The sequence below is a fragment of the Gopherus flavomarginatus genome, chromosome 18, assembly GCF_025201925.1.
Source record: "Gopherus flavomarginatus isolate rGopFla2 chromosome 18, rGopFla2.mat.asm, whole genome shotgun sequence".
NCBI classification, from domain to species: Eukaryota; Metazoa; Chordata; order Testudines; family Testudinidae; genus Gopherus; species Gopherus flavomarginatus.
Window position 1 is genome coordinate 4,169,340 of NC_066634.1, and position 24,053 is coordinate 4,193,392.

Consider the following 24,053-nt stretch of genomic DNA (forward strand, 5'->3'; position numbering starts at 1 on the left):
TATACCTCTCCGTCCAGGCCCATGCCCCGCATCTGTCCATTCATCCTCATACGGCCTTCAGCCTGCCTAGCCCCATATACCTCTCCGTCCAGCCCCATGCCCCGCATCTGTCCATCCGTCCCCATACGGCCTTCAGCCTGCCTAGCCCCATAGACCTCTCCATCCAGCCCCATGCCCCGCATCTGTCCATCCGCCCCCATATGGCCTTCAGCCTGCCTAGCCCCATATACCTCTCTGTCCAGCCCCACGCCCCGCATCTGTCCATCCGCCCCCATACGGCCTTCAGCCTGCCGAGCCCCATATATCTCTCCATCCAGCCCCACGGCCCCCGCATCTGTCCATCCATCTCCATACTGCCTTCAGCCTGCCTAGTCCCATATACCTCTCCGTCCAGCCCCACGGCCCCCATCTGTCCATCCGTCCCCATACGGCCTTCAGCCTGCCTAGCCCCATATACCTCTCCATCCAGCCCCATGGCCCCCCCATCTGTCCATCCGTCCCCATACGGCCTTCAGCCTGCCTAACCCCATATACCTCTCTGTCCAGCCCCACTCCCCTCCATCTGTCCATCCGTCCCCATACGGCCTTCAGCCTGCCTAGCCCCATATACTTCTCTGTCCAGCCCCACAGCCCCCCCATCTGTCCATCCGTCCCCATCTATCTCTCTCTCCCCAGCCACCCCATCTATCTTTGGCGCTGTAGTTCAAAGGCACGTCACCAGGGAGTGCTGGGCTGCAGGGAGCGGGGGGGGGGGCTGGTGCACCCCCCCTTACTGGGATGGGACTTGTGGATGTGGGGGACAGGGAAGAGCTGGTTCATCCTGTGGCTAATGGGGGTGTGATGGTCCCCGTTTCTGGGCTCATCTGTCCGGGCGGGTGGGGGGAGCTGCTAAACCACCATGGTCCATCTGTGATGCCCCTCACTCCTGACTTGCAGCCTCTGCTAGCCCAGCCCTGCCCCCCTCCCCCTCCCCGTAGCCCTGCCAGTGCCCCTCACTCCAGACCTGCAGCCCCTGCCAGCCCAACCCTGACCCCCCCAGCTCTGCCAGTGCCCCTCACTCCTGGCCTGCAGCCCCTGCTAGCCCAACCCTGACCCCCCCAGCTCTGCCAGTGCCCCTCACTCCCGACCTGCAGCCCCTGCTAGCCTGTGAACAGGGGGTCCCAAAGCAGCTGCTGGCTGCTGAGTGTTCAGGTGGGGCCCGCGCTGCCCGGAGGCAGGTGGCCGGGGAGGGGCTGGGCGCTCAGCACGTGGCCTGGGCAGATGTGGCAGGATTAGGCTGGGGCCAGAAATAGACGTTTGGCTCTGGGATTAGGGCGTGCGGGGGGGAGATGGAGCCAGAGATATAGCTCGCGGGAGGGGCTGGGTATGAATTCCTAGCATCAGCCCCTCCCTGACCCACAGCCCCCAGCTAGCCCAGCCTTGCCAGTGCCCCTCACTCCCGACCCGCAGCCCCCTGCTATCCCACCCCCTCCCCCCAGCCCTGCCGGTGCCCCTCACTCCCGACTCGCAGGCCCTGCTAGCCCAGCCCTGGGCTCCCCCAGCCCTGCCAGTGCCCCTCACTCCCGACCCGCAGCCCCTGCTAGCCCAGCCCTGGGCTTCCCCCAGCCCTGCTGATGCCCCTCATTCCCGACCCGCAGCCCCCTGCTATCCCACCCCCTCCCCCCAGCCCTGCCGGTGCCCCTCACTCCCGACCCGCAGGCCAGGTGCCATGTTGCGGCTCACAGTAGGGGGCCAGCTGGGAGCAGTGACAAGGATTGGCAGGGGTGGGGGGGCACAGATGGACCCAGTGGGGGACCCGTGAGCTAGGCCAACCCAGCCCCCCAGCACTGCTGTTCTGAGGGGCGCAGCCCGCAGCCCCCTCCCCATCAAACTGCTGAGCAGGACATCACCAGCAGGGGGCAGCAGAGACCAGCCACGGAATGAGACATGGGGGCTTCTCCCTCCAGGGGGCGCCAGCGCCCGCTCCAGGAGGGGAGTGGGACTAGTGGTTGGAGCCAGGGAGTGGGGACTGGGAGCCAGGACTCCTGGGTTCTCTCCCTGGCTCTGGGAGCGGAGTGGGGGGCTGGGAGCCAGGACTCCTGGGTTCTCTCCCTGGCTCTGGGAGGGGAGTGGGGGGCTGGGAGCCAGGACTCCTGGGTTCTCTCCCTGGCTCTGGGAGCGGAGTGGGGGGCTGGGAGCCAGGACTCCTGGGTTCTCTCCCTGGCTCTGGGAGCGGAGTGGGGGGCTGGGAGCCAGGACTCCTGGGTTCTCTCCCTGGCTCTGGGAGCGGAGTGGGGGGCTGGGAGCCAGGACTCCTGGGTTCTCTCCCTGGCTGTGGGGGGCTGGGAGCCAGGACTCCTGGGTTCTCATACCTTTTGCTGGCTGACTCTCTTCCCCGACTCTGGGAATAACGGTGGGAAGCCACAGCCAGCACGGGAGGATGCTTTCAAGTGGGGGGATGGAGTCTCCGGGGTGCCCATGGCTTAGCCAAGTGATCCCAACAGGGAGAGAAGGGACACTGCGTGAGGGGGGGGGGGCAGAGTCTGTGGGAACAGCCCTGCCCCTGCTTGCTATGGAAACAGATATTTGCTGGTCCCCCCAGCTCCTTTCTCCCGGCTACTGTAAAAGGTCCTCAAATTAGCGGGGGTGGGAGGGTGCAAAACTAGGGGTTCAGTTTCATTTGTCCTCTGGGTCAGAACCACTACCAGAGAGCCAGGGAGAGAACCCAGGAGTCCTGGCTCCTAGCCCCCGCCACCTGCTCTAATGACTAGACCCCACTCCCCTCCCAGAGCTGGGAGAGAACCCAGGAGTCCTGGTTCCCCCAGCCCGCCCCCGCCCGGTACTCTAACCACTAGACCCCACTCCCCTCCCAGAGCTGGGAGAGAACCCAGGAGTCCTGGTTCCCCCAGCCCGCCCCCCCGGTACTCTAACCACTAGACCCCACTCCCCTCCCAGAGCTGAGAGAGAACCCAGGAGTCCTGGTTCCCCCAGCCCGCCCCCCCGGTACTCTAACCACTAGACCCCACTCCCCTACCAGAGCTGGGAGAGAACCCAGGAGTCCTAGCTCCCAGCCCCCACTCCCCTCCCAGAGCTGAGCTGGGCGGGAGAACCCAGGCGGCCGGGAGCGGTGCGGAGCCGCTGCAGGCTGGGCGGGGCTCCCAGTGACTTTCCCTCCCGGCCCCGCGGGTTCTGGGTCCGCCCCCAGAGCCCCCCCCGCCCCGCACCAGCGCCATGGCCACCCGCTGGGGCATCTGCTCGGCCGGCAAAATCAGCCACGATTTTCTGGTGGCCCTGAAGACCCTCCCGGCCACGGAGCACCTGGTGGGTGGGGCCAGGCTAGCAGGGGCTGCAGGTCGGGAGTGAGGGGCACCTGCAGGGCTGGAGGGGGGCAGGGCTGGGCTAACAGGGGGTTGGGGGTCAGGAGTGAGGGGCACCGACGGGGGGGGCAGGGCCAGGCTAGCAGGGGTTGCGGGTCGGGAGTGAGGGGCACCGGCAGGGCTGGAGGGGGGCAGGGCTGGGCTAACAGGGGGTTGGGGGTCAGGAGTGAGGGGCACCGACGGGGGGGGGCAGGGCCAGGCTAGCAGGGGCTGCGGGTCGGGAGTGAGGGGCATCGGCAGGGCTGGGGGGGCGTCTAGTGGCTCCCAACCCCCTCTAACCACTAGACCCCGCTCCACTCTCAGAAGGGGCACAGAACCCAGGTGTCCGGGAGCTGCGCAGACCCAGCCCTGCGGTCCAGAGTTCACAGGCTGGACTTTCTCCACCAACACCCCCCCTCCCCCGCCGGGATCTGGATCTGTTCCAGTTCTGGCACCGAGCCCCTCCCTCTCCCGTGCCCCCCCCCCCCGCCAGCCCCAGGCTGTGGCCACCCACTGGGGCACCTGCCAGGCTGGGAAAAGCAGCCAGGGTGTCCTGGTGGCCTTGGGACCCCTCCAGGTGAGGAGGATCGGGGAGAGGGGGATGACAGGGGAAATCTATGGGGGTCCCAGCAGGGGGAGTTCTAGGGGGCCCAGCCCACAGCTCAGAGGGATTCCTGGGGGACAGGGGGCTGTAGTGGGAGGGGTTTGGGGGAGGACTGAGAATAGATTAATGGGAGCCCTGTGGGGGGCATTCAGGGGACCCTCCAGAAACAGGGACTCAGGACTCCTGGGTTCCAACCCTGGTCTGGTGGTGGTGGTGGTGGTGGTGGTGGGGTCCAGGGGTTAGAACGGGGGGGCTGGGAGCCAGGACTCCTGTGTTCTTGGCTCAGTGCTCGCTGACAGGGAGGGGGGTTAGTTCTGGGGGCACATGGCTGCCTCACTCCCACTTTAAACCTCCCCCGCACTCCAGGCTGTGGCCATCGCGGCGCGTGATCTCGCCCGGGCTCAGGATTATGCCCAGAAACACGGGATCCCCCGAGCGTACGGGAGCTACGAGGAGCTGGCACGGGACCCCGATGTGGGTGAGCCCCCCCGGGGACCTCCAGGAGACCTGACCCAGAGAGAAACCCCTGGGGGGCAGGACATGGAGCCTTTCCCCTATATGGGGCACCGGCTCCAACCCGGTCCCAGGGCAGGGACTGGCTGCCGATGGGGGGTGGGGAATGGGGCACAGGGCCTTTCCCCTCTGGGGACAGTGTGTGTGTCCAGGGACACCTTTGGGGCAGGCTGAGACCCCCGAATGTGGGGACTGATCTGAGAGGGGTGAATGGCAGCACGAGGGATGGCAGGAGCCAGGACGCCTTTGTTCTCTTCCTGGCTCTGGGAGGGGAGTAGGGACTAGTGGTTGGAGCAGGGGGGGTTGGTTGGAGCCAGGACGCCTGGGTTCTCTTCCTGGCTCTGGGAGGGGAGTAGGGACTAGTGGTTGGAGTGGGGGGGGTTGGAGCCAGGACTCCTGGTTTCCACCCCCATTTCCCACCTCCTGTGGCAGACGTGGTCTACGTGGGGGTCATACACCCCGAGCACCTGCCCGTGGGGCGGCTCTTCCTGGGGGCCGGGAAGCCCGTGCTGCTGGAGAAGCCCCTGGGGATGAACGCGGTGGAGGTGAGGGAGCTGGTGCAACTGGCCCGGAGCCGCGAGGTCTTCCTGATGGAGGTGAGTGACCCCCCCCGAGCCCCCTGCAGCCCAGTGCCCCCTGCTGAGCGCCCACCCACCCCACAGCCCAGCGCCCCCTGCTGAGCCCCCCACCCCCCCGCAGCCCAGTGCCCCTTGCCCACCCTGCACTTCCGAATATGTTTGAAAAGGCCCCAGGTTCACAGTGCCTGGGAAAGCCGCCAGCTTCCTAGTTCAAGCCGACGTCTGGGGTCGGGGGAATTCGCTCTGCCGTGCAAACCAGGGCAGCTTCAGGACAGCGGCGCTTGGCCGGCTGGAACCAACACCTGGCCGGGTGGAGATCTGCGAGGACCCAGGTTAGCAGCCCCGGGGGCAGGCAGACGGTCAGTGAACAGGGCAGGAGAAATCTTCCGAAAGAAACGGCTTGTCTAGAAACCGACCCAGAAAGAAACAGGTTTGTCGAAATGACCGTACGCTTCGTTCGCATCTCGCCTTGTCCCGGGGATCGCCCGTTTGGAAAACGGCCACACTGGGTCAGCCCAACAGTCCGTCCAGCCCAGTGTCCTGTCTGCCGACAGTGGCCGACACCAGGTGCCCCAGAGGGAGGAGCAGGACAGGGAATCATCCAGTGATCCATCCTCTTTGCCCATTCCCAGCCTCTGGCAAACAGAGGCCTGGGACCCCATTCCTGCCCATCCCGGCTAACAGCCATTGATGGACCTATCTTCCATGAACTTATCTAGTTCTCTTTTGAGCCCTGTTCTAGTCCTGGCCTTCACAACATCCTGTGGCAAGGAGTTCCACAGGCCGACGGTGCATCGTGTGAAGAAATATTTCCTTGTGTTTGTGTTAAACACGCTGCCTGTTCTTTGGGTGACTCCCTGGTTCTTGTGTTATGAGGAGTAAATAACCCTCAGATGGGGCTACGGTGACCAGACAGCAAGTGTGAAAAATTGGGACGGGGATGGGGGGTAATAGGCATCTATATAAGAAAAAAAACCCCACACTATAAAATTGGGACATCTGCTCACCCTAGATGGGTGAGCCGATCTGGGTTTGGTTTGCATATTGCTCGTGTCACCTTTACAGCAAACGGAAACAAAAGCCACTGGATTCCCGAAGGAAGAAATGCAAAATTAATTCCTTTCATTAAAATAAAACCCAGCCCGACAATCCAGGGCAGGAATGTCAAAAAAGAACCCGGCCGTTAAACTGCCCTTAATTCATTTGACGCGAACAAAGCGCAGAGAAAAGATTCCGATTCCCTAGGTTGTCTGGTCTGGTTCCCCGTTTTCTTCCCGGGCGTTGCCAGGCGGCGCCCGTGCCTCTTTGGATAACTTCGTTTGCTGGCTCAGACTTGAAACAAGGGTCGCTTGGCTACTAGCCGAACCAGACCGAACGCTCTCTCTTAGACTCATAGACTTTAAGGTCAGAAGGGACCATTATGATCGTCGAGTCCAGAGGTTGCCCGATTCTTAGTGGCACTCACACTGCCCGGGTCCCGGCCATCGGGCTGGGGGGCTCTGCATGTTAATTTAATTTTAAATGAAGCTTCTTAAACATTTTAAAAACCTGATTTACTTTACACACAACAAGAGTTTGGTTCTGTATTATAGACTTCTAGAAAGAGACCTTCTCAAAATGTTCAGATGTATGACCGGCACGCGAACCCTTAAATCAGAGTGAATGAATGAAGACTCGGCCCAGCACTTCTGAGAGGTTGCCGACCCCTGATCTAGTCTGACCTCCTGCACAACGCAGGCCACAGAATCTCACCCACCCACTCCTGTAACAAACCTCTGACCTGTGTCTGAGTTACTGAAGTCCTCAAATCGCGGTTTAAAGACCTCAAGCTGCAGAGAATCCTCCAGCAAGTGACCCGTGCCCCACGCTGCAGAGGAAGGCGAAAGCCTCCAAGGCCTCTGCCAATCTGCCCTGGAGGAAAATTCCTTCCCGACCCCAAATATGGCGATCAGTTAAACCCTGAGCATGTGGGCAAGACTCACCTGCCAGCACCCGGGAAAGAATTCTCTGTAGTAACTCAGATCCCACCCCTTCTAACATCCCATCCCAGATCTCTTCTGGGGGTAAAACAAAGCCGAGCCGGTTATGGGAACCAGGGCTTTGGACGGGACTAAGATCTACCCGCGCCGTGCCCCTCCGGTACTGCCTCGCAGTGTGATCGGTGCCCATCTGCAGGGCGGCGTCATGCCCCCCTCTGTAACGTGTCGCCGTTAGACACCTTTAGCTCACACCTAAGGCTCTGGCTGCCCAAAGGAGGTACCGGTTCGCAAGAAGACCCATCTCCCCCCGGCTCGTCCGGCTTCTGGGCAGCCCGGTTCTCTCTGGCCGCGCCTGAGTACAAATCGGTTTAGCCCGTTAGTGCTTTACTCTGCACGAGGGAGCTGAGGGGGGGAGGGAGGGAGAGTGCGAATGGGGGAGTCTCTGGACATGGCTTGGCCCCTGCCCAGCCCTCCGCGGCACGGCGCCCCCAGGACCCACTCCACTGTGTGTGTGTGTGTGTGTGTGTGTCCCCGGCCAGGCGTACTGGACCCGATTTTTCCCAGCCTCGGAGCGGCTCCACTCCCTGCTCTCCCAAGGAGCACTGGGGGAGCTGAACGTGGTGAGGGCCGAGTTCGGGATGCCCTCCTCGGGCTGCCCCCGGATAATGCAGAAGGAGCTGGGGGGCGGCGCCCTGCTGGACATCGGCTGCTACTGCGTCCAGTTCGCCACCATGGTCTTCGGGGAGAGACCGGAGTCCATCCTCGCCTCGGGCTTCCTCCAACCCACTGGTAACAGGGACTGCGGGTCGGGAGTGAGGGGCACCGGCAGGGCTGGGGGGAGCCCAGGGCTGGGCTAGCAGGGGCCTGCAGGTCAGCAGTGAGGGGCACCGGCAGGGCTTTGGGGAGGGGCTGGGCTAGAAGGGGGCTGCAGGTCGGGAGTGAAGGGCACTGGCAGGGCTGGGCTTGCAGGGGGCTGCGGGTTGGGAGTGAGGGGCACCAGCAGGGCTGGGCTTGCAGGGGGCTGCGGGTTGGGAGTGAGGGGCACTGGCAGGGCTGGGGGGAGCCCAGGGCTGCGGGTCGGGAGTGAGGGGCACCGGCAGGGCTGGTTCTACGCTCCCATCCTGTTCTCTCCTTCCCAGGCGTTGATGAAACGTTGTCTGTCATCCTGAACTACCGGGGAAAGCGCCAGGCCGTGATCACCTGCTCCGTGCTGACCCAGCTGCCCAACCAGGCTGCCATCAGTGGCACCAAGGGCATCATCCAGGTGCCTGAGGGGGGAAACTGAGGCACCCAGAGGGCTGGGGATTCTGCAGCGTGGGACAGAGCCCAGGAGTCCTGGCTCCCAGCCCCCCTGCCGCTCTAACCACTGATTTGTTGTTCCCCTGGCAGCTCCCATCCGAGATGTGGAGCCCGACTGAGCTGGTGGTGAACGGGCAGCACGAGGAATTCTCCCTGCCCCCCCCATCCCAGCCCCTCAACTTTCCCAACAGCACCGGGCTTCGTTACGAGGCCCAGCACGTGCGCCAGTGTCTGCTGAAAGGTAACCAGGATGGAGGTGCGGGGGCACCGCTGGGGGGAAGATCGCAGCGCCCAGCGTATCCAGTGGGGGGGCACTGCTGGGGGGAAGGTCACAGCGCCCAGTGTATCCAGCGGGGGGGGCACTGGTGGGGGGAAGGTCGCAGTGCCCAGCGTATCCGGCGGGGGGGTGGGCACTGCTGGGGGGAAGGTCTCAGCGCCCAGCGTCTCCAATGGGGGGGGCACTGCTGGGGGGAAGGTCGCAGCACTGTAGCTCCCAGCTGGGAAAGTGCTGGAGTCCTCAACTGAGGGCACTGCTCCGGGGAGGCTCGCAGCACCTCCCATACTGACACCCCTCCCCCCACCCCCCAGGCCTGAAGGAAAGCCCCATGGTGAGCTTGGCTCACTCCGAGCTGGTGGCCTCCATCCTGGACGAGGTGCGGCGGCAGGTGGGGGTGACGTACAGCCAGGATCGGGCCTGACCCCTTTTGCTCGGACATGGGAGTCGGTACCGGGAAGCCCGGGGTTCTGGATGCAATTGTGGAGTGCGTTGCTACAAGGAGCAGCCGCGGGGAGGTCACAGATCTCGGCTGCTGTGTGGCGTTTGACGTGGTGCCGGTCGACAACGGTAGTTAAAAAACCCTGAGAACACTGGAAAATGAGCCCGTGAAATGGATTAAAACCCAGCTAACGGAGCGTCCCGACTGTGTCCCTGTGCCTGGGGAAGCGCCACGGAGCGGGGGTGTTTCCTGCGGGGTCCTGGGCCCTGTGTAAGCAGGGGAAGGGTCCCGCTACTGTGGGGAACTTTTTCAGCTCATACCCGCCCCGGTGGGATTGGCTTGTGAAAGGATCTGAGTCCTCGTTCCCACTCCCTTTACCCAGAGGCCTGCCTGACCTCGCGGGCTCCTGTCCCTCTATCCCGTGCGGCAGAGTCCTCGTAACCCCGGCAAGGCTGGGCCCTGGGGAATCGACCCTCAGTCTTGTCGCGGTCACTTAGGACAGGGGCGAGGGTGTCCCTACTCTGGGGCTCTCTCTTTGCACCGGATGCTTCCCAGACCCACTGATCGTTACGTAGAGTTCAGAGCACCTCCAGTTTATGAAACAGCACCTCATACAAAACAAGGCAAAGATGGAGAAGGTTAAAGGAAAACCTGTCACCCCGCTCTGGGGCAGGGGGACGTCACAATCAGCGTCTCTGGGATGTCAGGGCAGTTCAGTCTGTTTCTCGCACGGCCCAGGCCCTGGCTGTGCTGCAGGGACGCTGCGGGTCGGACACTTGCTCTGGCGGTGGCCGCATGCCCTCAGGCTCGGGGTGGCAGGGCCCTTCTTCCCAGCGTCGCCCCTGCCCCGTCGGGGTTACGATCCCCCTCCAAGTCTGGCCTGCAGGGCCCCAAGGCTGGAGGCATCTCCCTGTGCTGGGCTCACTGCCCAGGGTCTCCCTCGCTCTCCCCAGCCGCTCGCTGCACCCGGCTCCGGACTGCTCCAGCCCCAGCTCCACCCTGCCTCGGCTCCAGCTCCCTGGGCTGCTCCTCTGGCCCTGCTGGCTCTGGTTGTTGCAGCTCTGCTCCCTGGGCTGCGTCTGTGACTCTGCTCCCAGCACTGACCTGCTCCCTGGGCTGCTTTTCTGGCCCCTCTGGATCCGGCCCAGCTCCACTCCCCAGCCCAGCTCGGCCCCTCTGTCTGACCCAGGGAATCCCAGCTCACACGGAGGACAGGACCCCCCGGCCTCCTGACTCCCCAGTTAGCCCGTCCTGTTCCTGGGGCCTGTCAGTCTCAGGGTCCTGATTTCCCAGCCCCCCGTCCCCTTCCTGGTGCCACTGTCAGGAAGGGGACGAGAGACCCCAGGCGCCTGCACTAGTTCCCAGCTTTGATTGAGGAGCTGGGAGACACCAGAGCAGGGGCCCTGGTCGCATTTCCCGCGGCCACACGACCTGGGGGGGTGAGGCCGAGCCCGGGGCAGGGACACGGAGCCGGGGGGTCGCTGGTCGCGTTTCCCGCGGCCGCACGACCTGGGGGGGTGAGGCCGAGCTCAGGGCAGGGACACGGAGCCGGGGGGTCGCCGGGGGCGTTTTCTGGCAGCCGCACGACCTGGGGGGGTGAGGCCGAGCTCAGGGCAGGGACACGGAGCCGGGGGGTCGCCGGGGGCGTTTTCCGGCAGCCGCACGACCTGGGGGGGTGAGGCCGAGCTCAGGGCAGGGACACGGAGCCGGGGGGTCGCCGGGGGCGTTTTCCGGCAGCCGCACGACCTGGGGGGCTGAGGCCGAGCTCAGGGCAGGGACACGGAGCCAGGGGGTCGCTGATCACGTTTCCCGCGGCCGCACGACCTGGGGGGGTGAGGCCGAGCCCGGGGCAGGGACACGGAGCCGGGGGGTCGCTGATCACGTTTCCCGCGGCCGCACGACCTGGGGGGGTGAGGCCGAGCCCGGGGCAGGGACACGGAGCCGGGGGGTCGCCGGGGGCGTTTTCTGGCAGCCGCACGACCTGGGGGGGTGAGGCCGAGGCCGAGCCCGGGGCAGGGACACGGAGCCGGGGGGCCGCCGGGGGCGACGTGTCAGCGTCCGGGAGCAGAGAGCGCGGCCGGCTGGCCCACGCCCAGGCTGGGGGTCGCCCCCTGGGCAGCTGGGGGGGAGGGGCCGAAGGGCTGACGGGGGATCCCCGCCTGGGGGCAGGGAGGGGGCGACGCTGCGCCCAGCTCTGGGGGCTGCAGTGCCAGGGGGATGGGGTGGGGGGTGGGGGGCAGTCTGGACTGAGGAGCTCCTCAGGTGGGGGAGGGGCATTTTGGGGTCCCACTTCCTGTGACCCGTTCTCTACGGGATCATGTGGGGGTCCCTCTCATTTACATAAGAGAATATACATAAGGTGGGCGGGGCGTTATTTGGCCACGCCCCTTTTGGCGTGTTTGGCACCACTTCCGGTTTGGGTGCCCAACATGGCGGCGTTCTGGGCGGCTACCGAGATCACTTCCGGTCTGCATCTTCCTGCGATTCCCCTGTTGTTACCTCCTTTTACGTCACTTCCGCCCTTCCTCCTACGAGGTCACTTCCGGCGCTCCGGCGCCCTTAATCGCGACCCCAGAGCTGCCTTCACTTCCCGCCCATCCCCCGCTCACTTCCGCCCCTGCGCGCCGGGAGGGGAGACCCCGCGGCCTGGGCGAGGCGGAGCCTCTTTCCCGTGCGGCCGGCGAGCATGGCGGAGTTCAAGGTGCGCGCGGGGCCCGACCCCCCCCGGGTCCTCCGGGCCCCCCGGGGCGGGCGGGGGCAAAGGGGGCCCCAAAGGGGGGGGGCTGGGCCATGAGGCGGGGGGGTGTATGGGGTGGGAGGAGGGCAGGGGGTGTATGGAGCTGGGGGGCTGGGCCATGGGGCGGGGGGGTGTATGGGGTGGGAGGAGGGGTAGGGGGGTGTATGGAGCTGGGGAGCTGGGCCATGGGGCGAGGGGGGTGTATGGGGTGAGAGGAGGGCAGGGGGTGTATGGAGCTGGGGGGCTGGGCTATGGGTCAGGAGGGGTGTGAGTGGGAGGAGGGGTAGGGGGGTGTATGGAGCTGGGGGGCTGGGCCATGGGGCGGGGGGGTGTATAGGGCAGGAGGAGGGGTGGGGGGGTGTATGGAGCTAGGGGGCTGGGCCATGGGGCGGGGGGGTGTATGGGGTGGGAGGAGGGGTAGGGGGGTGTATGGAGCTGGGGGGCTGGGCCATGGGGCGGGGGGGGTGTATAGGGCAGGAGGAGGGGCGGGGGGGTGTATGGAGCTAGGGGGCTGGGCCATGGGGCAGGGGGGTGTATGGGGTGAGAGGAGGGCAGGGGAGCTGGGGGGGAGGGCCGTGGGGGCAGAGAGAAGATTGGGCTGGGGGCTGAGATGGTGCTGAGGAGATGGGGGGGTATGGGGGGGGAGGGTCGGGTTGGGCAGAAAGAAGGTGGGGGGCTTAAGTGGAAACTCCACTTTGCGAGAAGCGAGACTCCTATAGTGGCACGTCGAGCCCCCCAGTGGGATCCTAGTGGTGCTGGGGGCAGGGTGCCAGCCCCCCCCAGTGGCGGGACCCCAGAGCTGGCTGGTACCTCTCCAGCGCGAGCACCCCCTGGTCACACTATGAGGTGGCACCTTGGGCCCCCTAAACCAATGATCTTCCCCCCCACTCACTCCTCTCCCCCAGGTTCTGGTCATCGATGGACGCGGCCACCTTTTGGGGCGCCTGGCGGCCATTGTGGCCAAGCAGGTCCTGCTGGGTGAGTGTTATGGGGGGGGTGCCCCCCAAGCCTGGAAACCCCTCCCCCCGCCTGGGTCCTGCCCCAGTGGAGGGGGTCTGTGATGATGCTGTCGGTGTTCGAGTCTCACGACCGTGAGAATACCCCATCCATGCACTACCATCTGAGACTGCTCCCCGAGGGGCCAGGATGCCTGGGTTCTCTCCCCAGCTTTGGGAGGGGAGCGGGGGGGAGGCAGGACTCCTGGGTTCGCTCCCTGGCTCTGGGAGAGGAGCGGGGTCTAGTGCAGGGAGGCAGGACTCCTGGGTTTGCTCCCTGGCTCTGGAGGGAAGCGGGGTCTAGTAGGGGGAGGCAGGACTCCTGGGTTCGTGCTCTGGAGGGAAGCGGGGTCTAGTAGGGGGAGGCAGGACTCCTGGGTTCGTGCTCTGGAGGGAAGCGGGGTCTAGTGGGGGGAGGCAGGACTCCTGGGTTCGCTCCCTGGCTCTGAGAGAGGAGCGGGGTCTAGTGGGGGGAGGCAGGACTCCTGGGTTCGCTCCCTGGCTCTGAGAGAGGAGCGGGGTCTAGTGGGGGGAGGCAGGACTCCTGGGTTCATACTCTGGAGGGAAGCGGGGTCTAGTGGGGGGAGGCAGGACTCCTGGGTTCTCTGGATCCATGCCCCTTGCTAAGGGTGGGTCTCCAGATCCTGCTATTAAAGGCTCCAGTCTCCTCTGCCTCCCCTACCGCCCCCAGGGGTCTGAGTCCATGGTGACGGGCTCCATTCCCCATCGCTTGCGTGGCAAGACCCCAGCTCAGCCGCTGACCCCCGGCAGCACCGGGCCTGCATGGCCCGGACCCCCCCGGAGTCGCTGTGCCCGGGCTCCCCGCTGGCTGTGTGGCCTCGTTCATGTCCCCCTCTGCCTTCCTCCCAGGGCGCAAGGTGGTGGTGGTGAGATGTGAGGGCATCAACATCTCTGGAAACTTCTACCGCAACAAACGTGAGTGCAGGGACCCAGGACGCCTGGGTTCTCTCTCAGTGCTGGGGTGGGGGTGGGGGGTTAAAGCAGGGGCAGCTGGGAGCCAGGACTCCTGGGTCCTTTTCTGATCCACCTTTTCCCTTGCAGTTTGGGTACTGGGCTACCTACCACCAGTTCCTCCTCCACGTTGTCTGTTGTGGGCAGAGAGCTCTCCCCGCGAAGGAGGCAGTGCCCCACAGTATTATGGTAGTGTCAGGGGCTGTACAGATCCCCCCAGCACTGGGGGTGCAGGACCCCCCTATGGTACTGAGCGCTGCGCAGACCCAGGCAGAGACAGAGCCTGTCCTGATTGGCTCACGAGCTCTGTACCCCGAGGGTGGGAGGGGACAGAGCTGGGCTGGGACCCAGGCGTCCGGGAGAATCGCTCCCCTGGCTGACGCCGTTCTCGTTCCAGTGAAGTACCTGGCCTTCCTCCGCAAACGTATGAACACCAACCCGTCCCGCGGGCCCTACCACTTCCGCGCCCCCAGCCGCATCTTCTGGCGCACGGTCCGAGGTAACGACCCCCGGCGCTTGAGCTGGGCTGCAAGGGGATTGGGTGGGGGGCACTGATGTGCTTGGGGGGGCTGAGACCCACAGCACAGGGCACCTGGATCGCATCATGATCCATCCATCAGCTATGGGCTTGGGGGGCAGAGGATACCCACAGTGCAGTGTGTCCCGGCTGCAGCCCGTGGAGCCTGGGGGGGCGGGGGGGTCAGAGACCCCCAGCGTAGTGTGTCCCAGCCATGCGCCTACGGAGCCTGGGGGGGTCAGAGACCCCCAGCGTAGTGTGTCCCAGCCATGCCACTACGGAGCCTGGGGGGCGGCAGAGACCCCCAGTGCAGTGTGTCCCAGCCACACCCCTATGGAGCCTGGGGGGCAGAGACCCCCAGCGCAGTGTGTCCCAGCCACGCCCCTGGGGGGCAGAGACCCACAGCGCAGTGTGTCATGGCTGCAGCCCCGCTCCAAGCAGTGGTCTCCCCTCCCTGCAGGGATGCTGCCCCACAAGACCAAGCGAGGCCAGGCCGCCCTGGAGAGACTGAAGGTCTTTGATGGGATTCCGCCCCCATATGATAAGGTAATGGTGCCCTGGGGGTCTGGGGGGGGGGGGGGGTCTGGGGGGCCCCGTGTCCATGATGTTCCATCTACCTACATTGTTTGATGCTGGATGAGAAAAATGTTGACCCTGAGACACACCAGACACGCTCCTCTGCCCTCCACCCTGGCTCCTTCGTACCCGTAACCACCTCCTCTCCCCCCATGCAGAGGAAACGGATGGTGGTACCCGCTGCTCTGAAAGTCGTACGCCTGAAGCCGACGCGCAAGGTACGTCCCCCCAGAGCCCCCTTTCCGCACGGGAGGAGAGGCGGGAGGTTGAAAGCTGATCGAAGGCGGCACTGTTCCACTGCCTGTCAGAACGAAGGACTCATCAAAGGCAAAACTCGGGGGGGGGGGGGGAGCGAGGAGGGGGGTGTCGTTAACCCATGGGACTACTTGCCACGTGATACCAGGGCAAACTCCGCGGCAATAAATTCATTTGCCAATGGGGGGAACTGGTGGCCACATGATATTGGAGACGGGCCATTTCTCAGAGGTAATGGGTTTATTAGGCTGTGTGGTGTTAACCTATGGGACTACTTGCGACATGATTCCTTGGTCTTTGATATCACGGGGCAGCTAGTGACCAGTCATGGAACGGCCTTGAGTGCTGGTGCCATCTGTCTAGTGATGCCCTGGCCACACCCAGCCAGTGGCTGTGCCCTACCCTGCGCTGGGAGCTGGCAACTCAGGCGGTCAGTGATGATGTTAACTCACTTCTCTTCGAGTCTCCCGACCATGAGACAACCTCCTACATGCACTACCATCTGAGACCACCTGGGGGCACTGCACAGCCTGGCTTAGTTGGGATCCTGCAGGAAGGGGGCTGGTGGGTTAGAGCAGGGTAGGCGGGGCTGGGAGCCAGGACTCCTGGGTTCTCTCCTGACCCGTCTCTCCCCTGCCCCCTGCAGTTCGCCTTCCTGGGGCGCCTGGCCCATGAGGTTGGCTGGAAGTACCAAGCCATCACCTCGACCCTGGAGGCGAAACGCAAGGAGAAGGCCAAGCTGCATTATAACAAGAAGAAGAAGCTGATGGTGAGTGTGTCTCTGGGGGTCATGGGGCCTCAAAGTCCCCATTTGAGAGGAGCCGCGTCTCAGCATTGGTGGGCGGGGTGGTGGTGTCCCCATATAGCCAGCTCCATGCACTGCCCTCGAGGTGGCTGCATCTCAGCACCGGGCAAGGGGCCTCCATATGACCAGCCCCAGTGCCCCACCCCAGAGGTGCCGCATTCCAGCGCCAGGTCACTGTATAACACCCCCCGCATGCAGGGGGATGGGTTCATTTCCTGGGGGTCCCCTGAATCTTGCTCTGATTCCTCCTCCCTGGGGCATCTCTTCCAGAAACTGCAGAAACAGGCGGAGAAGAACGTGGAAGGCAAGATCGCCAGGTACACGGACGTGCTGAAGCAGTACGGGATCTTGGTCTGAGCCATGAACCTCAATAAAATCAACCCCTCCACTTCCCCTCGGCCCCTCTGTGCGTTTCTCACGGGACCCAGCTCCAGCTGCCTGGCCTGTGCGGCCTGGACGCTCCGGGGCTTGGCTAGGCCAACCGGGCCGCTGAAATCCCCGTCCTGCGGCGCACGGGGCAGAAAACGAACCCGCAGCTTCGCGCCCCTCGGCTGGAAATCCACCGTGTGGGCGGCAGAGCTGATGGCAGCTCCCCGGCGCTGTTAGCAATTCGGCCCTTGCTCTGGCTTCCAGCTGCCGGCGCTCTCGCCCGTTCGGTGCTGGTGGTTTCTCCCCTCCCGTCGTTACCCGGCTCCCCCTTCCGCTTTGCTGGCAGTGGCTCTGCTTTGCGTGGGGGCCGCGTCTCAGGGGCTTTTCACCGAGGGCTGCCCCAGTTCCCATTGCGCAGCCCGGGTCACTGCGGGCTTTAGAGCGCTTCACGGGCGCCTCCCCCGTGGGGCCTTCGCTTCGCAGCAGTGGGCGCTGCCCCGGAGGAGAAATGCCTTGAGTTCTTTGCGGGGCTCCCCGGCCGAACCCCTCCCCACCTCTCGCCAGCAGCCTGCCGAGGACACGGCGGTTAATCCAGTGGCTCTGGGCCGCTTCCCTTTGTAAATCCTTAGGAGGGAAGGGGCGGCTCTGCCCCTCGTCTGACCTCCTGGGGCTGCCCTGGCTTCAGTCCTGTTTGCCTGGGATGGAGAATTCACCCCACTCCTGGGGGGGGGGGGGCACCTCCAAGGGTTAATCTCCCCCCTCCCCCCCCGGGAATTTCTCTTGCCTTGCTTGGTGGATCTGGCAGGCCAGGGGGGTTTGCTGTGGCCGCCCTGTGGAAATCTCAGGCCTAGTCTGTGCACCCCCCTCCGGGGGGGAGAAGCACCATGGGAGCCCTGTTCTCAAAGCGCCTAGAGCCAGGGCTCAAGTCCCCCATCCCCATCTCTGGGCTCAGCTCCCCACTGGTGCCTCTCGCGTGTGGGCAGCTTCTCTGATCCTCGACTCGTCCTCGGGGCTCTTCCCTGGCCCCTCCACGATCTATCTGCCCCCATCGGGGGGGGGGGGGAATCCCGCAGCGTTGCCCTGGGGCCAGGCCCAGAGCTCCCACCACCCCTCTACTCCCACTCACCAATTCTGTTAGCCCAGTGGCTGGCGGGGGGGGGAGCTCGGAGGCGGCTGATTCTCAATACCCCCCACCCGCCTTCAGCCGCTGCTTCCCCTGCATGTCCCCCAGCCGGTGAGCTCGGCCTGGATTCAGTGACCCCAGAGCTAGGCTGCGGCCTGGAGACAGGTTTTTTCCCTTCCTCCTTGCGGTAATGGCTCTGCCCCCAGCATGGGGGCATTAGGATTTAGGAGGGGCCCAGGCCATGGAGAGGGGGAGCCCTCTGAGGGAACTTCGTGCCCCCAGACTCAGCCGCAGGCTTCTACAAATGGACTTCAGGAGGGGCTGTGTTGTGGGAGGACATCGCCCCCTGCTGGTGGGATGCACGTATGGCAACACTGAAGTTAGAGGGTGTGTTCCCCTCCCCTGTCCTCTGGGAGTAGCTACACCCCCAAGGGGTGGGAGAGAGTGTTTGCCCAAATTAGGGTACCTTGATCTCAGCTGGGAGCTCCCCCTCACTTGGGGGGGCGGGGTTGCTTGGATGGTGCTGGGGGGAGGGCTCTGAGATCAATGTGTGTTCTTGGGGAAGAACCCAGGTGTCCTGCGCTCCCCCCTCCCCCTAGTTCTGTCCTCAAGGAGTCACAGCACAGCTAGGCAGGGTCCCGTTTATTGCAGCCTCTGCATTGATGCCGACCCGCTCAGCCCTGGTGATCCTCGGCGTAGATCACCCCCAGCTGCCGTCGCAGCTCGTCCACGATGGAGGCCACCAGCTCGCTCTCGGCCAAGCTCATGATGGGGCTCTCCTTCAGGCCTGCGGGGACAGAGACATGAGCTGGGGCTGTGAGCTTCCCCTGGGGCAGTGCCCCAGCCAGAGGCTGAGCAAGCTGTGGGCTGCTACTGCTAGATCTGGAGAGACCCTGGAGCTTTGGGCTCCCTGCTCAAACTACTAGACCCTCCTCCCCTCCCAGAGCCAGGGGAAGAACCCAGGTGTCCTGGCGTCCGGGCCTTACCTTGCAGCAGACACTGGCGCACGTGCTGGGCCTCGTACCGCATGCCGGTGCCATTAGAGAAGTTGAGGGGCTGGGTGGGGGGCGGCAGGGGGCACTCGTGGCGCTGGTTGTTCACGATCAGGGTGGTAGGGGCGTACCAGGGGGCAGGGAGCTAGGAGGGTACAGGCAAGAAAGGGTTAATAGTGAGCTTCCCCCATAGGATCTGACCCAGCTTCACCCCACATACACGTTCCCGGAGGCAGGGGAGAACCCAGGAGTCCTGGCTCCCACCCCTGCTGCTCTAAGCACTAGGCCCCACTCCCCTCCCAGAAGTGAGGAGAGAACCCAGGAGTCCTGGTTCCTGGACAGTTTTTTCTGGTCTTTTCTTCCCCTTGGGCAGGAGGCCAGGCGCTGCCCCCTCTGGGCCCCCCCCCCCCCCCGCACCTCGATGGAGCCCTTCGTGCCGCAGATCCGGGCCTGGTTGGGGAGCTCGATGCGCATGGTGCAGGACAGCACAGCCTGGCGCTTGCCCGCGTAGTTCAGGATCGCCGAGGTGGTTTCGTCCACACCTGGGAAACGGAAACAGCAGCACCTCAGTCCTGCCCCGCCAGTGCCCCTCATGCCTGACCTGCAGCCCCCCCACTGCCCCCTGCCAGTGCTCTCATGCCCGACCTGCAGCCCCCCCGCCCTGCCAGTGTCCCTCATGCCTGACCTGCACCCCCCCTCTGCCCCCTGCCCTGCCAGTGTCCCTCACACCCGACCTGCACCCCCCCTCTGCCCCCTTCCCTGCCAGTGTCCCTCACACCCGACCTGCACCCCCCCTCTCTGCCCCCTGCCCCGCCAGTGTCCCTCATGCCTGACCTGCACCCCCTCTCTGCCCCCTGCCCTGCCATGGCCCCTCATGCCTGACCTGCAGCCCCCCCACTGCCCTGCCAGTGTCCCTCATGCCTGACCTGCACCCCCCCTCTGCCCCCTGCCCTGCCAGTGCCCCTCATGCCTGACCTGCACCTCCCCTCTGCCCCCTGCCCTGCCAGTGTCCCTCACACCCGACCTGCACCCCCCTCTGCCCCCTGCCCTGCCAGTGCCCCTCATGCCTGACCTGCACCCCCCCTCTCTGCCCCCTGCCCTGCCAGTGCTCTCACGCCTGACCTGCAGCCCCCCCGCCCTGCCAGTGCCCTCACGCCCGACCTGCACCCCCCCCTGCCCCGCCAGTGCCCTCATGCCTGACCTGCAGCCCCCTCCCTGCCCTGCCATTGCCCCTCATGCCCGACCTGCACCTCCCCTCTCTGCCCCCTGCCCTGCCAGTGCTCTCACGCCCGACCTGCAGCCCCCCCCCGCCCTGCCAGTGCCCCTCATGCCTGACCTGCACCCCCCCGCCCCCCTGGTGCCCTTGAGTCCTGGCCCCTGTCCTGCCAGTGCCCCTTACACCTGACCTGCAGCCCCTCCCGCCCCACTGGTTCCCCGACTCCTGCCCCCCTGCCCTGCTGGTGCCCCTCACTCCTCCCCACTAGCCCTGCTGGTGCCCCCCCCACCCCGGTACCGGTGGGGTGCAGGAAGCCCGAGGCGAGGATGGACTCCGGCCGCTGCCCCCCGAAGACCATGCTGGCGAGCTGGACACAGTAGCAGCCAATGTCCAGAATGGCGCCGCCCCCCAGCTTCTTCTGCACCAGCCGGGGGATGTTCTCCATGGGGTGCCCCACGGTCGCCGAGATCAGCTGCACCTCGCCCAGCGCCCCCTGGGCCAGCAGCTGCCGGATCTGCTCCGAGATGGGGAAGAAGCGGGTCCAGTAGGCCTGGGGGGCAGGGGCAGGGGCAGAATCAGTGCTGGGCGCTGGGGGGCTCAGCGGGGGGCGTTGGGCTGCAGAGGGCTGGGCGAGGGTCCCAGCAGCGGGCGATGGGGAGCGGGGTGCGGGGCGGGGGTCCCAGCAGGGGCTGGGGGGACTCTGGGCTGCGGCGGGGAGGGTGGCCAGGCGGAGGAGGGGCTGGGGAGCGGGGCGGGCCTGGGGTCCCAGCAGGGGGGGGCGCTGGGGAGCAGGGCGGGGGTCCCAGCGGGGGGTGGGGGGACGCTGGACTGCGGGGGGGAGGGTGGCCAGGCGGAGGGGGGGCTGGGGAGCTGGGCGGGGCTGGGGTCCCAGCAAGGGGGGGGCGCTGGGGAGCAGGGCGGGGGTCCCAGCGGGGGGCGGGGAGAGGCGCGGGGAGCGCTGCGCTGCAGGGGGTGGGGGGCCCGGTGGGGGGTGCTGAGCTATGGGGAAGGAGGCAGGGGTCCCAGCGGGGGGTGGGGGGACGCTGGACTGCGGGGGGGAGGGTGGCCAGGCGGAGGGGGGGCTGGGGTCCCAGCAGGGGCTGGGAGACTCTGGGCTGCGGCGGGGAGGGTGGCCAGGCGGGAGGGGGGGCTGGGGAGCTGGGCGGGGCTGGGGTCCCAGCAGGGGGGGACGCTGGGGAGCAGGGCGGGGGTCCCAGCGGGGGGCGGGGAGAGGCGCGGGGAGCGCTGCGCTGCAGGGGGTAGGGGGCCCGGTGGGGGGCGCTGAGCTATGAGGCGGGAGGCAGGGGTCCCAGCGGGGGGGGGGGGCGCTGGGCTGCAGGGATGGGGGGCCCGGCGGGGGGGTGCTGGCCCCTGCCCGTCACTGCTGCCCCACGGCGATGCTGGGGGGCGCTGTACCAGAACCGGATCGGGGGTGACTCCACCCCTCCCTGGGCACCTGTGACCCGGGCTGGGTCCCCTCGGGGCCGGCTCACGGGCGGGGCCGGCTGCAGCCTGTCGGGGCCTGTCCCCCAGCAGCTCCCCGGGGACCGTCACCCTCCTCCCACGCCGGGCGCGGCCCCGGGCCGGGGCTCCCCGCGGCTCCCAGCGCTCGGGGGCTGCGGATTAAGGGACGTCCCTTCTGCGGGGGGTTCAGCCCTCGTCCCTCTGCGCCCTCTGTGTCGCCCCCTAGGGGGCGCTGGGCTGCAGGGGGTGGGGGGCTCAGCAGGGGGTGCAGGGCTGCAGGGGGCGGGGGCTTAGCAGGGGTGCAGGGCTGCGGGGGGGGGCGGGGGCTCAGCAGGGGGCGCTGGGCTGCAGGGGGGGTGGGGGCTCAGCAGGGGGTGCAGGGCTCCGGGGTGGGGGCGGCTCAGCAGAGGGCGCAGGGCTGCAGGGGGGTGGGGGCTCAGCAGGGGGTGCAGGGCTCCGGGGGGGGGGCTCAGCAGAGGGCGCAGGGCTGCAGGGGGGTGGGGGGCTCAGCAGGGGGTGCAGGGCTCCGGGGGGTGGGCTCAGCAGAGGGCGCAGGGCTGCGGGGGGGGGGCAGGGGCTCAGCAGGGGGCGCTGGGCTGTGGGGGGACGCGGGGGCTCAGCAGAGGGCTCTGGGCTGCAGGGGGGACGCGGGGGCTCAGCAAGGGGCGCTGGGCTGCAGGGGGGTGGGGGGCTCAGCAGGGGGTGCTGGGCTGTGGGGGGATGCGAGGGCTCAGCAGGGGCCGCAGGGCTGCAGGGGGGTGGGGGGCTCAGCAGGGAGCACTGGGCTGCAGGGGGGACGCGGGGGCCCAGCAGGGGGCGCTGGGCTGCAGAGGGAAATGTGGGGGCTCAGCACGGAGCGCTGGGCTGCAGAGGGAAATGTGGGGGCTCAGCAGGGGGCACTGGGCTGCAGGGGGTGGGGGGGCTCAGCAGGGGGCGCTCTCCCTGGTGGTCAGGCCTGGCCTCAATGCCCCAGGGCGATGCTGGGGGGCGCTGGGCTGCAGGGGGCTCGGGGGGTCACTCACCTCCATCAGGAAGACCCCGCGGCTCCGGGCCAGTTGTGCCAACTCCCTCACCTCCGCCGTGTTCATCCCCAGGGGCTTCTCCAGCAGCACGGGCTTCCCGGCCCCCAGGAAGAGCCGCCCCACGGGCAGGTGCTCGGGGTGTATGACCCCCACGTAGACCACGTCTGCCACGGGAGGTAGGAAATGGGGGTGGAAACCAGGAGTCCTGGCGCCAACCACCGCCCCCTCCTCCCGCTCCAACCACTAGTCCCTACTCCCCTCCCAGAGCCAGGAAGAGAACCCAGGCGTCCTGGCTCCTGCCATCCCTTGTGCTGCCATTCACCCCTCCCAGATCAGTCCCCACATTCGGGGGTCTCAGCTTGCCCCAAAGGTGTCCCTGGACACACACACTGTCCCCAGAGGGGAAAGGCCCCATGCTCCATTCCCCGACCCCCATAGGCAGCCAGTCCCTGCCCTGGGACCAGGTGAGAGCCAGTGCCCCATAGAGGGGAAAGGCTCCATGTCCTGCCCCCAGGGGTTTCTCTCTGGGTCAAGTCTCCTGGAGGTCCCCGGGGGGGGGCTCACCCACGTCGGGGTCCTGTGCCAGCTCCTCGTAGCTCCCGTACGCTCGGGGGATCCCATGTTTCTGGGCATAATCCTGAGCCCGGGCAAGATCACGCGCCGCGATGGCCACAGCCTGGAGTGTGGGGGGAGGGTTAAAGTAGGGGTGAGGCAGCCATGTGCCCCCAGAACTAACCTCCCTCCCTGTCAGCGAGCACTGAGCCAAGAACCCCAGAGTCCTGGCTCCCACCCCCCTGCTCTAACCACCAGACCCCACTCCCCTCCCAGAGCCAGGGCTGGAACCCAAGAGTCCTGGCTCCCCACTCCCCCCAAACACTAGACCCCCCTCCCCTCCCAGAGCTGGGGAGAGAACCCAGGAGTCCTGGCTCCCAGCCTCTCCCTGCCCCCCCTTGCACTAACCACTAGACCCCGTTCCCCTCCCAGAGCCAGGGATGGAAGTTGGAACCCAGGCGTTCTGGAGTCTCTCCCGCACCTGATGCTCCGTGGCCGGGAGGGTCTTCAGGGCCACCAGGAAGTCATGGCTGATCCTGCCGGCAGAGCAGATGCCCCAGCGGGTGGCCATGGCTCTGGGGGGGGAGGGGGGCCTGGGCTGCAGGCAGGTCCCAGCTTCTGGGGGTCGCGGGGGGCAGCGGCGTCTCTCCTGCTCCAGGCTGGGCTGGTGCACGGTGGAGCCGGCTGAGCAGCTGCTCAGGTGTGGGGGCGGGATGGGGTGGGGCGGCCTGGGGCGGAGTGGCACACCCTAGGTCACTGCGCATGGGGCAGGTTCGACGGGGCGGGGGGGTGGCCAGGGAGACTCAGCCCCCCCCTCCAGGGCACAGACAGGGGAATGGGAGGCGCAGGGGGGGCGTTTCTGCCCATCTCTTTCTCCTTCACTGCCCCCACCCCCATTATGGCCTCAGTTTGTGGCACCAGGATTAGGGGTGTGGGTGAAGGAAGAGGGGGTCACTGGGGTGGGTGAGCAAAGGGGGCCGGGATCACCAGAGCCAGGGAGGTGGGGTGTGGAGGTCTCAAGGTCGGGGGAGAGAGTGAAAGGGATGGGGGAGTCTCACCAGGGTGGGGGGTTATGGGTATCACAGACCCACAGGGGCTGCTTTGTGCCCCAGCCTGGAACCAGTCTCCTGGGCGTGACCCCTTAGTGGATCTGGCCCCATGGTCTCAGAGACCAAGCCGTGGTCCCTCTGGGTTCCTCCTCCCCGTGGCTCCCGGCCGCGAGTCCAGCCCCCCCTGCGCCCTTTGCCAACTGCAGGCCCGTCCGCGGGCTGCCACTGGGGTGAAGGGTCTGGCAGGGTCCACCCAGCACCCAGCCAAGCTGCTGTGAGCCCCACGGCCCGGCCCCACTTGTTCAACACCAGCTCCCCACTCGGAGAGCCTGGAGAGGGGGGCATAGCCAGGTGGGGGCCTTGGGGTTGCCCTTGTTGGCTCAGA

At 66.3% G+C, this 24,053-nt stretch overlaps 3 protein-coding genes and 2 non-coding genes across 5 annotated transcripts; 4 read left to right on the plus strand and 1 right to left on the minus strand.

Annotated features, from left to right (window-relative positions):
• Positions 1 to 3,137: 3,137 nt before the first annotated feature.
• On the plus strand, positions 3,138 to 9,220 carry DHDH (dihydrodiol dehydrogenase). The gene is made up of 7 exons (XM_050927732.1): positions 3,138 to 3,300; positions 4,306 to 4,417; positions 4,885 to 5,048; positions 7,549 to 7,798; positions 8,149 to 8,273; positions 8,399 to 8,549; positions 8,897 to 9,220. The coding sequence occupies exons 1-7, from the start codon at positions 3,211 to 3,213 to the stop codon at positions 9,004 to 9,006; spliced, it is 1,002 nt and encodes a 333-aa protein (XP_050783689.1). The 5' UTR covers positions 3,138 to 3,210; the 3' UTR covers positions 9,007 to 9,220.
• A 2,390-nt stretch (positions 9,221 to 11,610) lies between these two features.
• On the plus strand, positions 11,611 to 16,273 carry RPL13A (ribosomal protein L13a). The gene is made up of 8 exons (XM_050927750.1): positions 11,611 to 11,725; positions 12,667 to 12,739; positions 13,627 to 13,692; positions 14,126 to 14,227; positions 14,706 to 14,791; positions 14,980 to 15,039; positions 15,723 to 15,845; positions 16,152 to 16,273. The coding sequence occupies exons 1-8, from the start codon at positions 11,711 to 11,713 to the stop codon at positions 16,236 to 16,238; spliced, it is 612 nt and encodes a 203-aa protein (XP_050783707.1). The 5' UTR covers positions 11,611 to 11,710; the 3' UTR covers positions 16,239 to 16,273.
• On the plus strand, positions 12,812 to 12,891 carry LOC127037207 (small nucleolar RNA Z195/SNORD33/SNORD32 family). The gene has a single exon (XR_007770319.1). It is a non-coding gene; the product is annotated as a small nucleolar RNA Z195/SNORD33/SNORD32 family (small nucleolar RNA).
• LOC127037206 (small nucleolar RNA Z195/SNORD33/SNORD32 family) lies at positions 15,504 to 15,588 on the plus strand. The gene has a single exon (XR_007770318.1). It is a non-coding gene; the product is annotated as a small nucleolar RNA Z195/SNORD33/SNORD32 family (small nucleolar RNA).
• Positions 16,274 to 18,037: 1,764 nt separating the features above from the next.
• LOC127036666 (trans-1,2-dihydrobenzene-1,2-diol dehydrogenase-like) lies at positions 18,038 to 23,198 on the minus strand. The gene is made up of 7 exons (XM_050927765.1): positions 23,101 to 23,198; positions 22,632 to 22,743; positions 22,068 to 22,231; positions 19,879 to 20,131; positions 18,783 to 18,907; positions 18,360 to 18,510; positions 18,038 to 18,160 (listed from the first exon to the last, which is right to left on the minus strand). Exons 1-7 carry the CDS (start codon positions 23,188 to 23,190, stop codon positions 18,048 to 18,050), a joined length of 1,008 nt encoding a protein of 335 aa, XP_050783722.1. The 5' UTR covers positions 23,191 to 23,198; the 3' UTR covers positions 18,038 to 18,047.
• Between the last annotated feature and the right edge of the window lie 855 nt (positions 23,199 to 24,053).